The sequence below is a fragment of the Desmodus rotundus genome, chromosome 5, assembly GCF_022682495.2.
Source record: "Desmodus rotundus isolate HL8 chromosome 5, HLdesRot8A.1, whole genome shotgun sequence".
NCBI classification, from domain to species: Eukaryota; Metazoa; Chordata; class Mammalia; order Chiroptera; family Phyllostomidae; genus Desmodus; species Desmodus rotundus.
Window position 1 is genome coordinate 100,343,099 of NC_071391.1, and position 17,177 is coordinate 100,360,275.

Below are 17,177 nucleotides of genomic sequence, written 5' to 3' on the forward strand. Positions count from 1 at the left end.
CAATAAAACAAATAACCCAATTAAATAACGACCAAAGGACCTGGAATAGACACTTCTTTAAAGAGGACACACAGATGGCCAACAGACATATGAAAAGATGCTCAACATCACTAAATCATGAGAGAAATACAAATTAAAACCACAATGAGATACCATCTCACACCTGTCAGGATGGCTATCATCAATAAATCCACGAACAGCAAGTGCTGGCGAGGATGAGGAGAAAGTGGCACCCTTTTGCACTGTTGGTGGGAATGCAGACTGGTGCGGTCACTGTGGAAAGCAGTATGGAGATACCTCAGAAAACTAAAAAATGGAACTGCCTTTTGACCCAGTGATCCCACTTCTGGGAATGTATCCGAAGGAACCCAAAACACTAACTTGAAAGAACATAAGCACTCCTATGTTAATTACAGCATTATTTACAATTGCCAAGATATGGAAACTGTGCAAGTGTCCATTAGTAGAAGCGTGGATAAACAATTATGGGATATTTACACAATGGAATACTTACTTGGCCGTAAAAAAGAAGAAAATTTTACCCTTTGCGAGAGTATGGATGGACCTTGAGAAAATTATGCTAAGTGAAATAAGCTAGTCAGAAAAATACCATATGATTTCACTCACATATGGAATCTAATGAACAAACTTAAGTAACAAGCAAAACAGATGGACTCATAGATAGAAAGCAGGGTGATAGCTAATGGGGATGGGGAGGTTAGAGGTTGGAGGGATTGAACAAAAAGGAAAAAGGACTCATGGACATGGACAACAGTGTGGTGACCATGGGAGATGGTAATGGAAAAAATACCCCCCCTCCCCGAAAAAAAATAATTAACAGAATGTATGTATGTTTATTCTTGTGGAGGGGAGTCTTAACAGCGGTTCCCTAACTTTTATTTTGCAAATATGTTGATTGTAGGGAAGGAGAATATCTTACTATTTACTACCTTCATTCATAAGATAAAGGGTATTTTTAATGTCAAAGAAAAATAATACAAAAATTATCACAACCAAAAGCTAGTTCTTTGAAGGGATCAACAAAATTGACAAAGAAAAACTTTAAAAAAATATAGAGAAGACTCAAATTATTAAGTCAAGAATGAAAGACAGAACATTACTACCTACTTTGTAGGGAAAAAATGAGTTTTATAAAAAAAATACTGTGAACAATGGGATACCAACAAATTAGATAACTTAGGTAAAATGAAAAATCCTAGAAAGACCTAAACACTGGAACTGATTCAAGAAATAGAGCCCTTGCTAGTGTGGCTCACTGGACTGACTTGACCACTGGCCTGCTAACCAGAAGGACACTGGTTCCACTCCTGGTCAGGGCGCATGCCGGGGTTGAGAGCCAGGACCCCAGTTGGGGTGTGAGAGAGGCAACCAATTGATGTATCTCTGACACATCAATGTTTCTCTCCTTCTTTCTCCCTCCCTTCCCATCTCTCTAAATACAAATATATAAAATCTTTAAAAAATAGAAAATATGAATATATCTATAGCAAATAGAGAGATTGAGTTAGTAATTTTAAAACTTCCCACAAGAAAAGCCTGGACCTAGATGGCTTCATTGGTGAATGCTATCAAACATTTAAAGAAGAACTAACACCAAACCTTCACAAACTCTTCTCCCAAAAATAGAAGAGGCAGAAACACTTCCCAACTCATTCTATTAAGACAAAAACCCTATCTACTGTCTTTATTCATAAAATAACAGCTATTTTAATGTCAAAGAAACAAGCACATTACTGCAGAACAATCCTTCTCTAGAAAGGGTATTTGTAAATTCTTTAAACATACAGTAATATTTTTATAAACATTTATATTGTTTTTATTTTGCTCATTTTTCTAAAGACTCGTGAAAATTTCAATATAAATAGCCCAAACCAATCACTAACCCCTCAATATTGTATTAATAATCAGCAATGTGTATTTTTTTAGAGACATAATTAATTACTGCTATAAATAGGAATTACAAAGAAACTGTACAACAGAAATATTCAGTTATATTTTCTTATGTAAAAGTTCACTCCTGGAAGACATGCTGATAGTTTTATTCCATGGGGACTTTGACGATAATCATTCAAAAGACTGAATTAAAAAAAATAGGTCACTAAATTAAAAATGAATACTATTTTGGGAAGCAAGTATATAAAAATATATACATTAGGGTTACTATTTAAGAGGAAAACTAAGAACAAGAGACATATGCTGCTGCTTAGTACTCTGGTGTTTTTGTTTCAATGGCATCAGTGTGGCTAGGTCAAAGGAGTTGTTCCTTGTAATCTGCGGAAAGACACCGGGCCCCTGAAGACCCCCCTGAGAAGTATGGCAGCATACACAGGCTATGGCATCGCAGGTTTCTCTCAGCCTGCCTAACACTGGAGGGGCAGGAACTCCAGGTGGGGCAGTTTCAATTCCTCTGCATATATGGGAAGCTCTCTACCAGACTGTACTTCCCTAATACACCCTCGATTCTTCCAGCAAGCCGGAAGAGATACAAGGTCAGAGAGCAGGACACTGTCTAGGCTGTGATCCCACTAGTGAGCAGGTTGCTGTGTATTAAAATGTGGTTACCTGGGATGGCAACTTCTTACTTTCTCATTTGGGGTTTGTATATTCTCCTTTCTTTGGTCTCTATTCCACCACTTGTTGGTAAACTCGGTTTGGCCATCAATGGGCAAAAGTCCCTTAAGTCTCAAGCCCTCTGATCTACTTATTTTATTAGTGTTTTCTGAATTTACGTTTCTGACATCAGCACAGGGTATAATAAAAATGTACTGCTTTCCTTTTCCATCATTCCCCATGGATGTGTCTTGGGGACCTCACTAGAAGGTGAGGTGGTAGCTAAAACAAAATATAAAATAGCCCTGTTTTTTTTTTTTTTTTGCCTAAAACCATCTAATGGAACCCCAATTCCACTATAAGGTGTAAAAGTTGTCTGGGTGTATGTGTGAGGGGAAGTGGGGACCCTTGTTTATGGTACACTATCTAGGGTAACTACAACAATTGCCAGTTAGAGGGGATGCCTACGACAAATGTTAACAGCATGCTACTGCTACCTACCCTAATTCCCCTAATTCTTTGCTGCATGATTTCTCTTGCCAACACATCTGAATCTTTTTTCCTCTCTTTTTACTTATTCATACATTAAGTCTAACAACCAAACTTGATGGAATCCTTATAACCTGTTTTTCTTTGCACATGGCACACAGATACTAGGATTTTCCAGAATCCAAAGGCTATTTATTTATTAATCCTCACATAAGGATACGTTCAATGATTTTTAGAGCAAGAGAAAGAGAAGTAGGAGAGGGAGGGATAGATGGAAGGAGAGTGAAAGAGAGAGAGACAGAGAAAGAAATACTGATGTGAGAAAAACATCAATTGGTTTCCTCCCGTATATGCCCCAACCTGGTATCAAACCCACAACCTAGGTATGCACCCCAACTGGGGATCAAACCCTCAACCTTCTGGTATACAGGACAACATTCCAATCAATTGGGCCGTTGGGTCAGGGTTCCACAGGCCTTTTATAATATTCTGCCTAAATAGGAACCTCATAAACTTCAGTTCAAACGTAACTTGGAAATGATCGCCTACTTTCCCTTCTCCTCCTTAAAATTTGGCGGTTAAGGCAGAACAGGTTTTTCCCGTCACACTTAGTACCATACCATGGTGTCACCAGGTCGTCACAAAACAAAATTCGTTTAGAGCAAGAGTTTAATTATTTTTAACTTTGTCATAAGCTTAAAAATAAAAAATATATAACAGGAAAAAATAAGTAAAAACTTACTGTTATTGGTACATCTTTTGTTCCTGAATTTAATAAATGAAGATTTAAAACTTTTGGTAGATCTGTTAAAATTGAAAAAAGAAGTATTTCTTAAAAAGGTGTATTTTACAGCAAGTTAGAATCTTTTATCTTCTTAGATACCAAATTGAATCTATTTTAGAATGTGAAATAAAATGGCCATCACATTAATAAAAAGAAACATTAGGTAGGAATCACCTTACTCATAAAGACATTGTGTGTTACAAGAACTGCCCCCACCTAAACAACCAGGCCAAAATAAAACAAAAAATTTTTAGTAAACTCGACATTAAAACTTTTTGTTTTCCAGCAAAGTACAATGAAGCAAATTAAAAATGTGCAATGTGAAATTATCATATTAAAACTGAATCTAACATTCAAAAATGCGTCTTCAATATCAAACAACAAAATTTTAATTACATATGGCCCACAGACATCCCAAATTACAAGTACTCTTAAGCAACACAGGGATTAGGGGTGCCGATCCTCACGCAGTTGAAAATCCACATATAACTTCTGATTCTCCAAAAACTTAACTATACTCCTTTGGCATCTAAAGGGGACTGGTTCCAGGACCCCCAGCAGTTATCAAAATCTGTAGACGCTCAAGTTCCTTATATAAAAAGGCACAGAACAATGCAGTCGGCCTTCCACATCCACAGACAGAAAATATAGTTTTTGATCCCTGGTTGGTTGAATCATGGATGAGAAACCTGGGATACAGAGGCCAACTGTATACTTATTGAACAAAATCCACATATAAATAGACCCGCGCAGTTCAAACCCATGCTCTTCAATGGTTAACTATACTAACACTTTTTCCTTAATAAATCCTTAACTGGATTTTCAGTTTTAGAATTTGAATTCTTCCTCTGATCACCGGGACAAATTTCTAATATCACGTCATTATAATGCAACTGAATAATCAATATCTAAATAAAAATCCAAAAGTCGGGAGGAACTGGATTACAAAATTGAGAAACTACTTTGTGCCTCAACTCCCATCTAGAAGACTTTACTTAAGTTATCCCATGGCCTTGTAAGGGTTCACAGTTCCCAAAAGAAGATTTCTACAACATCAGATAATCCACTAAAAGGAACTTTCAAAGCTCAACTACAAAGGAGTTAAAATAGAACCATTCAGTACTGAACAGGGATTTTCTTTTTTAAGATTCATAAAGACATTGTCTCTTTTCTTACCTTGTGTTCGCAGTGTACCAAAATCTAACATTTCTGTTGAGGAATAAATTCCAGGGGCTTGCAAAAAAGAGAAGCAAACAATTATATTTCACTTTGCCAGAGTCAGATGCAGTGAAAACTAAACAAACTTACAGTGCCTTCAGTTTCCACTCACCTGTTGTAACTTCGACCTCGACAGGAAGAATGATAAACTCTGTGCTGTCTGAAGCATTAGTCTTTATTCTTATGAAGGCTGTGTGGTTATCTGCTTCTCTGGAGGAAAAACTGGCTCTCATCACTCCCTTGGTTTCATAAGGAGGAATCTCCTGATAAGTTAACAGACCATAATGTAGCACAGCTTTTGTAATGGTGCAAAACCACCAGTTTATTCAATAAGATGACATTGACCACAAGATGCCTAATTATTTTATATACCTACTCAGAAAAAAACACATTGACAAGTATATTCCACTGTAATACACATTCCAATTTTGGAGGATGTTAAAATGTGAAATATGTGCATTGCCACTTGCAAAATCATCATTAAAAGGTTGTTCTTCGATGCTTTGGTGATACTAAGGTATACAAGGTCTACAGAAAAAGTCCAACCATTGTTAATATAACAAGAATGGTTTGTGTGACACCCGTGTAACCTGGCAGCCAAGGAGAGTGGACTGGAATGCACATGTGTGAACAATGACGACTTCACTGTACTAGTCAGCAGGGGTGGTAGATGAGTTGAGTGAACATGTGTACTATGTGGCTGTCACATTCAAAATGACTGAGCAAGTATAGGAACGATCTGCGTTAAATTTTGCATTAAGCATGAACATTCCTCTGGGGACTATTTGGATGATTCAGAAGGCCATAGCTATGGGCAACTGGAGATTGGCAGCTTCATCATGACAACGCACCCACTCATGCATCACGTCTGGTGCAGAGTTTTTTGGCGAAACATCAAATCACCCAGGTGACTCAGTCCCCCTAAGCCCAGATTTGGCACCCTGCGACTTCTGGCTTTTCCCCAAACTAAAATCACCTTTGAAAGAGAAGAGATTTCAGACCATCTATGAGATTCAGGAAAATATGATGGGGCAGTTGATGGCGATTGGGAGAACTGTGTGAGGTCCAAGGTGCCTACTTTGAAGGGAACTGAGGCATCATTGTTCTATGTATGTTTTGTGTATCTTCTTCAATAAACATCTCTACTTTTCATATTACATGGCTGGATACCTTCTGGACAGACCTTGTATAATTCAGTCCTGAAATTCTCTAACCAACAGAAATGTCATCATCAAAGGGAAGCTTTTACAGGAATCTTTTTAAAATTATAACCAAGAGAGCCTAGACTCTACATTCCTTTCATTTAAAACCTAAAAAAAAAAAAGCCCTGGCTGGCATAGCTCAGTGGATTGAGCACAGGCCTGTGAATCAGAGAGTCACTGGTTCGATTCCCAGTGTAGGGCACATGCCTGGGTTGCAGGCCAGGTCTCTAGTGGGGGGGCATGTGAGAAGCAACCACACATTGATGTTTCTATCCCGCTCTTTCTCCTTCCCTTCTCTCTCTAAAAATAAATAAAATCTTAAAAAAAAAAGGATGTGCATTAAAAAAACCCCCTAACTCCCCCCCCCACAAAACAAACAAAAAAACACCCCCCATCCCCCAAAAACCTTCCCAAGCAAATCTGCAGTTTACCAACTGTGGGTCAGGAGGGCTTTAGACATGGAAGATACCTGCAATTTCCAGGCCTGTAATGGGAGAACACTCACACACACACACTAGAAGGAAGATTCATTTTTTTTTAAAAAGGCTACTTTTTGAAGTATAATTCTTTTCCTGGTTAAAACAATCTGGCTTCTTGGGACGACCAAAATTTCTCTGCACACATGTTTTTGGTATATTTTAGGAAGTCCCTGTATTTTAGATTTTACCATTTTTCACTTACCTTTACTATCAACTTTTTAGTTTTAAAAACTAAAGGTGGTGACTGAAACATTCCTATGGCCCCCAAAGAGGGGCCGCCCACTCAGAACTCACCATTGTTTGGGATCTGACTTAGTCTCTGGGTTTTCTCACATACTGAAATGGGGTGGGGGTGAAATCAAGGCCAACTGCCTTCTTTCTAGATTTGTAGGAGTAAGAGTCACTATATCTTTTCTTGTACCCAGTGGGATTTATTAAAACATTATGCCAGCTCTGGTACCATTCATTATAATTCTTAACTAAGCAGAAGCCTGAATTCTCTTATGTTGGTTTATTAAGTACCAATTGTATTTGATAGTAAATTCTTAGTTCTTCTATCTAGAATTATATATAAATTTAGTAGCTTATAGTTAATTTTCTGAAGCACTGTTTGAGAGACTATTTCTCCCAAAGGCTTTTAAAATAATAATATAATTATAAGGTAAAACATTTTGTGAAAGACTACAAATGGACCATCTACGTATTACATATTTCTACATGATAGTGTGTTTCTATACCTCAGCAGTTTGCCAATCACTGACAAATTTGTATCTAAATGTTTAGGTCAACATCCTAAAAATGCCCCATACATCCTTTCCCTTTTTGAGAGTGGTCAGAAGACAGAATCCCGAGGTGATGTGTGTTTAACAGCACAATTCATAGAGAAAAGTTGATCTTCAGAGCTCACTCGTAGTGGCACAGTCACAGTGCGTCTTCAACAATGTGAATGACCTTGGTACAAGAATTGCATTTTCTGTATCTTTTCTCTCTTTGATTAAAGCATGGTAGAAAACATTTAAAAATACTAAAAACTCTCCTATGGTAGGAACCAATAATGCAAATAAGGTAGCTACTACATATTCACTAATTTGGTAGTATTCTCTATTCTCTAAGAAAAGTGGTTTCCTATGCAATAATATAAACTACTGCTAAATATTCAACAATATTAAAGGTGGACATGGAACACCTAAGAATGTAGCAATTTCTAAGTCCTTACAAGGGCTTGGCTATGTTTCCTCTGCAAATGCAGACAGTAAGTCTGAATGTTCAATTCTGTACCTTCAAAAATAGAATGGATCCTTTCCACAGGGCATTTTATTTAAAAAACCAAAAGTTAGAGCATATAGTTCGAAGATGTGAGATGCAAGAAGGTGGAGGAGTGAGTGGAAGTTACACTAACCTCCTCCTAGGACCAATGTAGAATTATAACTAAATTGAGGAGAAATCATCTGGAACAAAGAACTGAACAATAGTGAGAGAGAAGCCTTATAACCACGGACAGTCAGAAGAAACAGCTTCAGCACTATGTGACTGATACAAGTGTGACGGAGACATGAGAGGGCTGGTTTGGCACCCACAGGCAGCAGTTGAGGTGCTGGAGGGATAATTAAGCAGCCAGTTGGACCCCCCTGAGAAGTGTGGGGTCTAAATCCTAAGCTGGGATCTTCAGCCTAGAGCACCAAAGCCCGAAAAGTACACAGATAACATCCAGTTGCGAAAAGGGGTAGGGTTTTTCTCTGCGAAAAGACAGATGGCTGGAGACACACAGAGTTGTTTAAAGGGCCAACACATAGATTTTCTTTGCAGCCACTTACTCTGGGCTCAGGCAAAGGCGGGGGCAGAGTGGACTAGAGACCCTTGAGGACAGACTGGGGATGGAGGCTTTGGGGAGAGAACTGAAAAGAGTAGCCTCTGGGATCCTGGTGCTAAGTCATTCCCCATACTGTAGCAGCAATCTTGCTCAGGCAGACCACTCCCCTCCACGTGGGAGCAGCCTGAGGGGAAACAATAGCCCCCCGACCCCAGGAGGGACTCTGCCCGCCCTGTGGTGCTTAAGCCTGACAGCTGAGCGCAAAGACTAGATTTATAACTGAAGAAGTCAGCCATAGACTGTGGATCCCTAGTAGTCTTGAACAGGCTGCCTAAGGCCAGACTGGGACACCATCTGACACCATGAGAGGCGAATCCAGAAAGAAAAAACAGTGGTAAATACTAGATGCTACTGAGATGAAATCCACTGTGGTCTTCGCCATGATTTGTGATATAGTCTTTCCTGCATAGCTTTTTAACATTCATTTCTCGTCCTTCACGTTTGTGCTTATTAAGTCACTAGACTTCATATTATAGTTTATTTCAGTTCACATATTTTGCTCCTCTCTTCTCTTACCCCATTTTACCTTCTTCTTTTCTCTTCTCTCATTAAAATTTTATTTTCTCTTTTGTTTCCATTCCACATTCATACTCCTTCTCCCCTGTCCATCCTCTAAAAAACCAATTTTCTTGTCAATGGTCATCTCACATTCCTTTTCCCACTCTTAGAATAATCCCTGCGTTCTCACTCTACCTTTAGCAATCTTTGCTTGTTGGTTGTGGATAAGGTAGTTGTTGCAATTTTTCAATTTTATCTCCTGGTCTTCACTATTTTTATATTTCAAGTCTCAAATTTTACTGTTCCCTGCTCCTACTCTTCTTTTTGTCTCAAATTTTAATTTTTCCCTATCTTAGCCTGTTTTTCCCTCTTCCATCCTGCCCTTTCTTTTACTTTTTGTCTCAACTTTTAATTTTTTGTCTTAGTCTGGTTTTTCTTCCTCACTCTTAGTATTCCCTCTCCCTTGAAGTAGCCCACTCCAAGACACATCATAATTAAAATGGCAAAATTCCAAGACAAACAGAGAATCTTAAAGGCAGCAAGGGAGAAACAGGAAGTAACATACATGGGAGTCCCAATAAGACTAGCAGCTGACTTCTCAACAGAAACACTACAAGCCAGAAGGAAATGGCAAGAAATATTCCAAGTAATGAAAAGCAAAGGCCTGCAACCAAGACTACTCTACCCAGCAAGGCTCTCATTTAAAATAGGAGGTGAAATAAGGAGTTTCCTAGACAAAAGAAGGCTAAAAGAATACCCTCCCACTAAACCACCATTGCAAGATACACTAAAGGAACTGCTTTAAGAAGATGAAGAAAAAGAGTGAGAGAGAAACACAGGTACAAAGGGGAAAAATGGCAGTGAATTAGTACCGACCAGTAATAATCTTGGTAAGTGGATTAAATGCTCCAATCAAAAGACATAGAATAGTTGAAGAGGTAAGAAAAATGACCTGCACATATGCTACCTATAAGAGATCCATGTTAGAATAAAAGACTTACATAGACTGAAATTGAAGAGTTGGACAAAAATATTCTGAGAAAATGGACAGGAAAAAAAAGCCAGGATGGCAATACTTATGCCCGACAAAACAAATGCCATAAAGCCAGACACAGAAAGACACTTCATAATACTCAAAGGAAGAATCCATCAAGACATGAATTTTGTAAACATATGTACCCAATGTAGGAGCACCCAAGTATATAAGGAAAATCTTGGAGGACTTCATGAAAAATATAGATAGTAACACACTTATAAAGGGGATTTTAACACCCCACTGTCAACAATGGCTAGATCTTCCAAACAAAATATCAACAAGGATATTGTGGTACAGAACGACACACTGGCTCAAATGGACTTAATAGATATCTACAGAACTTTTCATCCCAAAGAAGCAAAATATACATTCTTTTCAAATGTACAAGGAACATTTTCAAAGATAGACCACATGACAGGACACAAAACAAGCCTTAAAAAATTCAAGAAAATTGAAATCATATAAAGCATTTTCTCGGAAACTAGAAACGAACCTGAAGGAAAAACTCAAAAATATTCAAATTCATGGATATTGAATAGCATGTTATTAAGTGATGAATGGGTTAATAATGAGAACAAGAAAAACCAAAGAAGTTTCTGGAAACAAATGAAAATGAACACAAAACAGCCCCCAAAATATGGGACACAGCGAAAGGCAGTCCTGAGAGGAAAGTTCACAGTGGTACAGGCCTACCTAAAAAAGGTAGAAACATTTCAAATAAACAACCTAACCCTACATCTATAAGAACTGGAGGAATAACAAGAAACAAAGCCCAGAGCAAGTATAAGGAAGGAAATAACCAAGCTCAGAGCAAAATTAAACGACATAGAGACTAAAAGCACAATTCAAAGGATCAATAAATCCAGGAGCTGGTTCTTTGAAAAGATAAACAAAATCGACAAGCCTTTAACCAGACTCATCAAGAAAAAGAAAGAGGATCCAAATAAATAAAATCAGAAATGAAAGAGGAAAAACTAAAACCGAGACCACAGAAACACAAAGGATTCCAAGAAATCACTACAAACAAGTATATGTCAAGAAATTTGAAACCTGGGTGAAATGGACAAATATCTAAACATATAATCTTCCAAAACTGAATCAAGAAGCCAAAAGCCTGAACAGACCTATAATAACTAGTGAAAATGAAGCAGTAATAAAAAAGTTCCTGGCCATAAAGTGCTAGACTGGATGGTTTCACAGGAGAATTTTATAAAACATTTACAGAAGAACTAACCCCATCCTTCTGAAACTATTCCAAAAAATCCAAGAAGAGGGAAGACTACTAAACTCTTTTTGAGACCAGCATCATCCTAATCCAAAAACCAGAGAAAGACCCAACAAAGAAAGAAAAGTACAGGCCAATTTGGCCAATGAACATAGATGCTAAAATCCTCACAAATTATTGGCAAACCATATCCAGGAATATGTTAAAAAGATCACACACCATGATCTACTGAAAGTCATCCCAGGGATGCAAGGATGGTGCAATATTTGCCAATCAATAAACGTAATACATCACATAAACAAAAGGAATGACAAAAATCACATGATCATACCAATGGATGTGGGAAAAGCATTTGATAAGGTACAGCACCCATTTATGATAAAGACACTCAGCAAACTGAGAGTGGAGGGAGTATACCTCAACATAATAAAGGACATATATGAGAAACCTACAAGCCAACATCATACTCAACAGGCAAAAACTAAAATCTTTCCCACTAACATCAGGAACAAGACAAGGGTGTCTGCTTTCACCACTTCCATTCGACATAGTATTGGAAGTTCTAGCCACAGTGGTCAGACAAGAAGAAGAAATAAAAGGCATCTAAATTGGAAAGGAAAAAGTATAACTGTCATTGTTGACAGATGACATGATAGTATACATAGAAAACCCTATAGCCTCCAAAAAACTACTTGACCTAATAAGTGAGTTTGGCAAAACAGTGGGATACAAAGTCAATATTCAGAAATTGGAAGCATTTTTGTATACCAACAGTGAAATATCAGAAAGAGAAATTAGGAAAAAAATCCCATTTGGTATAGCAACAAGAAAAATAAAATACTTAGGAATAAACCTAACCAAGGAGGTAAAGACCTGTACTCAGAAAACTACACAACATGGAAGAAAGAAATTAAGAAAGACACAAAAGAATGGAAGTGTGTACAGTGTTCATGGATTGGAAGAATTAACATCATCAAATGTCCATACTACCCAAAGCAATTTATTGATTCAACGCAATCCCTATAGACATATTTCCCAATGACACATTTCACAGATATAGAAGAAATATTTCAAAAATTTATATGGACCCATAAATAATCCCAAATAGTTTCAGCAATTTTGCCAAAGAAGAAGTAGGAGGGATTAGAATACCTGATATAAAACTATATTACAAAGCCACTGTAATCAAAACAGTCTGGTACTAGCATAAGAACAGACACAGGTCAATGGAACAGAACTGAGAGCTCACTATGTCTCTATGGTCAATTAATATTCAACAAAGGGGACAGGACCATACAAAATGGAGTAAAAATAGACTTTTCAACAAGTGGTGTTGAGGAAGCTGGACAGGTACATGCAAAAAAAATGAAACTCGACCACCAAATTACACCATACACAAAAATAAACTCAAGATGGATAAAAGACTTAAATATAAGTTGTGACACTATAAAAGTCCAAGAGGAGAACACAGGCAAGAAAATTTCAGATATTCCACATGGCAATATTTTCATTATGCCCCCTAGAGCAAGGGACATACAGGAAAGAATAAATAGCATTACATCAAATTAAAAAGCTTCTGCATGGTTAAAGAAAACATCAGCAAAATGAAAAGGGAACCAACCTGTATGGGAAAATGTATTTGCCAATGACACCTCAGACAAGGGTTTGATCTCCAAAATATATAAAGAACTCACACGACTCCACACCAGGAAGACAATTAAAAAATGGGCAAAGGACCTGAACAGTCACTTCTCCAAGGAGGACATACAGAGGGCCCAGACACATAGGAAAGGATGCTCAGCATCACTTGCTATCAGAGAGATACAAATTAAAACCACAATGAGATACTACCTCACACTGATCAGAATGGCCATATAAACAAATCAACAAACAACAAATGCTGGTGAGGTTGTGGAAAAAGGGAACCAAGTACACCGTTAGTGGGAATGCAGACTGGTGCAGCTATTGTGGAAAACAGTATGGAATTTCCTCAAAAAACGAAAAATGGAACTGCCTTTTGACCTGGCAATTCCACTGCTGGGAATTCCACTCTAAGAATCCTGGAATACCAATTCAAAAGAACTTAAGCACCCCAATGTTCATAGCAGCACAATTTACAATAGCCAAGTGCTAGAAACAGCCTACGTGTCCATCAGTAAATGAGTGGATCAAAAAACTAGTACGTTTACACAATGGAATACTACGCAGGAGAGAGAAAGAAGGAGCTCCTACCCTTTGAGATAGCATGGATGGAACTGGAGAGTATTACGGTAAGTGAAATAAGCATGGTGGTAAAAGACAAATACCATATGATCTCATCTATAAGTAGGAACCTAATCAACAAAACAAACAAGCAAAATGGAACCAGAGACATGGAAACAAAGAACAACCTGACAGACCAGAGGGAAGGGGTGAGGGGGATAGTGGGGGAAAGAAGAGGAAGGGTCACATCAAGTAACATGTATAAAGGACTCATGGACAAAGACAACAGGGGTGGGGAGGGTAAAGGACTGAATGTGGGAGGTGGGGAGTGGGAAGGGCAGGGGAGAGTAATGGGGGATAAATAGACACAACTGTAATTGAACAACAATAAGAAAGAATAAAATAAAATAGTTAAAAAAATCTTAGAGTAAATAAATTATAAATGATTAGGTTCAGAGACAACTTCACCAATATAATTATGATAAACAGATAAAACCTCTTCTCTTCTCCACAGTGGGTTAAAGATCCCACCAATTTTGTTCACTGCTGTTTGAAAAAATTACTATTTTTCTCTCACTCTCTCATCCAATTTTCAAATATATTTGTTATAAATTTAATTTAAGATGACATTTAAAAAGTCACCCATATTTTTTCAGGAGATAAAGAGTTAAGTAATTTCTGGTGTATTTAAGGAAAAAAAATGGTTTCATGTGATCACACATGAGAGAAAAATGTGTTAGCACTCACCCACAATTTTTTGGTACCTCCTTGCTGACCCGTTGGAAGTTCTAGGTGTAGATCTCCTCCACTAGAGTACATTTCTACAACCTGCAACAAAAACGTACATGACAGTTAAAAGTCATATCTTCAATGCACCTGATTTGCTGTTATATAGAAATGAGTTTAATAACCCAATTGTTTATCAGAAAAGATTTTAAAACATTTAGATATAAATGTAGGATAAGTGTCACGTCATATCAGCAGAGTCAGCTCCCCATAAGTGTAAGCAATGGTGATATTTTTCAAAAAAATAGTTTGACTTTGAAATATTAAACTTTGAAGCAGTGGAGTTGTCTCAAATACTGAGTTTTAGAAAACCCACCCATAAGACACTTATAGTACTTTGTGAAAATTATCAAATTTTAGAAATACAAATTTTGTATTTCTTTGTGCGTGTGACCGAGGCCTCTTTATTTAAGATCAAAGTGATAAGTGATGTGGGGAATAAAAAGAAGAGAATCACTGAACTTCACCTTCCCTCTAACCAGTTCTCCAAGCCCCCTGCCCCTAACCCGTCTGTGTTTCTAATTCAGTAATGAAGAAAGAACTTAGTCCCAAAGCCTTGCAACAATTTCAGGGTTCTTTCCCTAGGTCTCTCCTGTCCTCGAAGGGCTGGCAGCTCAGTTTGAATGCATGGGAGAGCCTAGAGTGGTGACAGGCAGTGGGAAAGGCTTCGCCCTTAGGAAAGGGGACTGTGGAGTACAGCGTAGTGAAGTGAGGGCGAGCACAGCCTGGAGTACCAAAATGAGGCCCAGGTGCCACAGGAGGACACTGGTACCCTGAGAAAGGAGGTCTGGAAGCCTCAAAATCCTCTTGCGAATAGTCACTACTTGATTGCTTGCCCTTCTGGTGATGGCTGCAGAACCACACTAGGACCATGTCCTTCTCCAGCTGAGCTGCTGGGCAATGTGGCTGATATGCTGCATGGTGGGCTTCCGGCACTGCAGGAACATATTCACCAGGTTGCCCCTCACTCAGTTCCTGATACTTATTTGCCTTCTCTTTCAAGCATGCACAAAGGTCTCTGCTTTGCATATTCCTGCAGATTCTTGTTGTCAATTTCCTCCATCCACTTCTGCAGGAGGGGCTGCAGCTTACACATGTTCTTCAAACTGAGCTACAGAGTCTCAAAGTGGCACATGGTCATTTGGCTGAACACCTTCCCAAAGAGAACACCCAGGGCGAGCCCCACATCGGCCTGGGTATATCCCAGGGCGATCCTCTTCTGCTTCAAGAGCTTGGCAAACTGCTTGGTCTTCATTCAGAGCTCTCATGTCCTCATTTGCCTCCTTTTCAGGGTTTGTCTCCAGCTTCACAGCTCCAGGAGGAACAGCACAAGGTTACGGGGAGGCCCCACAGAGTTGTTCTCCATCCTGGCTTCCGCCTGGCCCTCGGGCTGGGTTGTCTCCAGGCTTCCTTGGGGCACTAGCCCCACTCTAGCCTGAGGCCCATAGTAGGCTATCCCCCAACATAACTCATAAAGCAGGGGACAAGGGGAATCCCCCACACCTTGGCTCCAGGGCCAAGTTCTGGCCCAATTTCCATCCCACTGGGAGGGCCCTGGAAGCTCAGCTAGGCACAAGGGTAAACCCAACCTGGCTCCAGCCCTCCTGGCCCATCACCTCCACCACCTGGTGGGGGCAAGAAGGCAAAGTCAGAAGCCAGGTGTCCTGCCATGGGAAGGAAGAGGCCAGGTGAATGGAAGGCTCTCCAAGGCACTTAAATTCTGTACTTTGTTATAGTAACACAGTGCTTCTTTATTCACACATTTATAAGACCTAGCAGTGGAACTAACAGCTACTATAATTGTGAAACAGTGAAGAGTGTATTATTCTGAAATACACAAAACAATTTTAATGTAGTATGAAAACGTGGCTTCTACTGATGGCAAAATCACAGGTGCTGTTAATGCCTCTGTGGCTTGTACCTATACGCATGATTTTTAAAAATAGGTTTTTTTAAATGAAAGAGAAATGACTACCAGTTGAGAAACACCCTTTTTAAACAAATCCTCACCCGAGGACATGTCTATTGATTTTAGAGACGGGAAGGAAGGGAGGGAGAGAGGGAGAGAAACATCGATGTGAGAAAGAAACATCAGCTGGTTGACCCCACATGCGCCCTGACCAGGTACTGAACCCGTAAGCTAGGCGTGTGCCCTGACTGGGAATCAAACCCGCAACCCTTGGTTTACAGGACGATGCTCCAACTGAGGCACACTGGCTAGGGCTTAAAATAGTTTTAATGAGCTCTAATATACAATAAATTATACATATTTAAAGTGCACAAGATGATGAATTCTGACATATGTATACAGTATAAAGCTACCACTGCATTTAAGACATGAAATATACCCATTACCTCACACAGTTTCCTCATGCACTTTGCAATCTACCTGTCCTCTGCCCCCTCTCATTCTTAGGTATCCACTGAGTTGTTTTTGGCCACTGTAGATTTGTTTGTATTTTGTAGAGTTTTATATAAATGGAATCAAAAGTCTGTACTTTTGTGTTTGGCTGCTTTTACTCGGTGTAATGATTTTGAAATCCATTGTGTTGTTGTATGTATTTGTAGTACATTTCTTTTCCATTTTATGGATATCCAACAATCTTTGATCCATTCAACTAATAATGAACATCTGGGCTTCCAGTTTTTGGTCATCACAGATAAAGCTGCTAAGAATAATTCATGAATACGTCTGTGTATGAATGTCTGCTTTCCTTTCTTTTAGGAAAGACCTAGGAACAGAATGGGTCCTATGACAGGAGGCTTTCCTTTAATGCCAGGTAACCCTATTTCCTAATGAAAATAATCTTAATTAAA

At 38.8% G+C, this 17,177-nt stretch overlaps 1 protein-coding gene and 1 pseudogene across 1 annotated transcript in view; both read right to left on the minus strand.

Moving 5' to 3' along the window:
• Positions 1-17,177, minus strand: part of TMEM131 (transmembrane protein 131) — a 220,076-nt gene that overhangs the window by 81,208 nt on the left and 121,691 nt on the right. The window contains exons 8-11 of the mRNA XM_053925284.2: positions 14,322-14,402; positions 5,175-5,325; positions 5,021-5,077; positions 3,803-3,864 (exon numbers count right to left, since the gene is read on the minus strand). Of these exons, the coding sequence (XP_053781259.1) occupies positions 3,803-3,864; positions 5,021-5,077; positions 5,175-5,325; positions 14,322-14,402 (351 nt within the window). The remainder of the gene's footprint in view (positions 1-3,802; positions 3,865-5,020; positions 5,078-5,174; positions 5,326-14,321; positions 14,403-17,177) is intronic.
• On the minus strand, positions 14,486-16,598 carry LOC112315194 (POU domain, class 5, transcription factor 1-like; annotated as a pseudogene).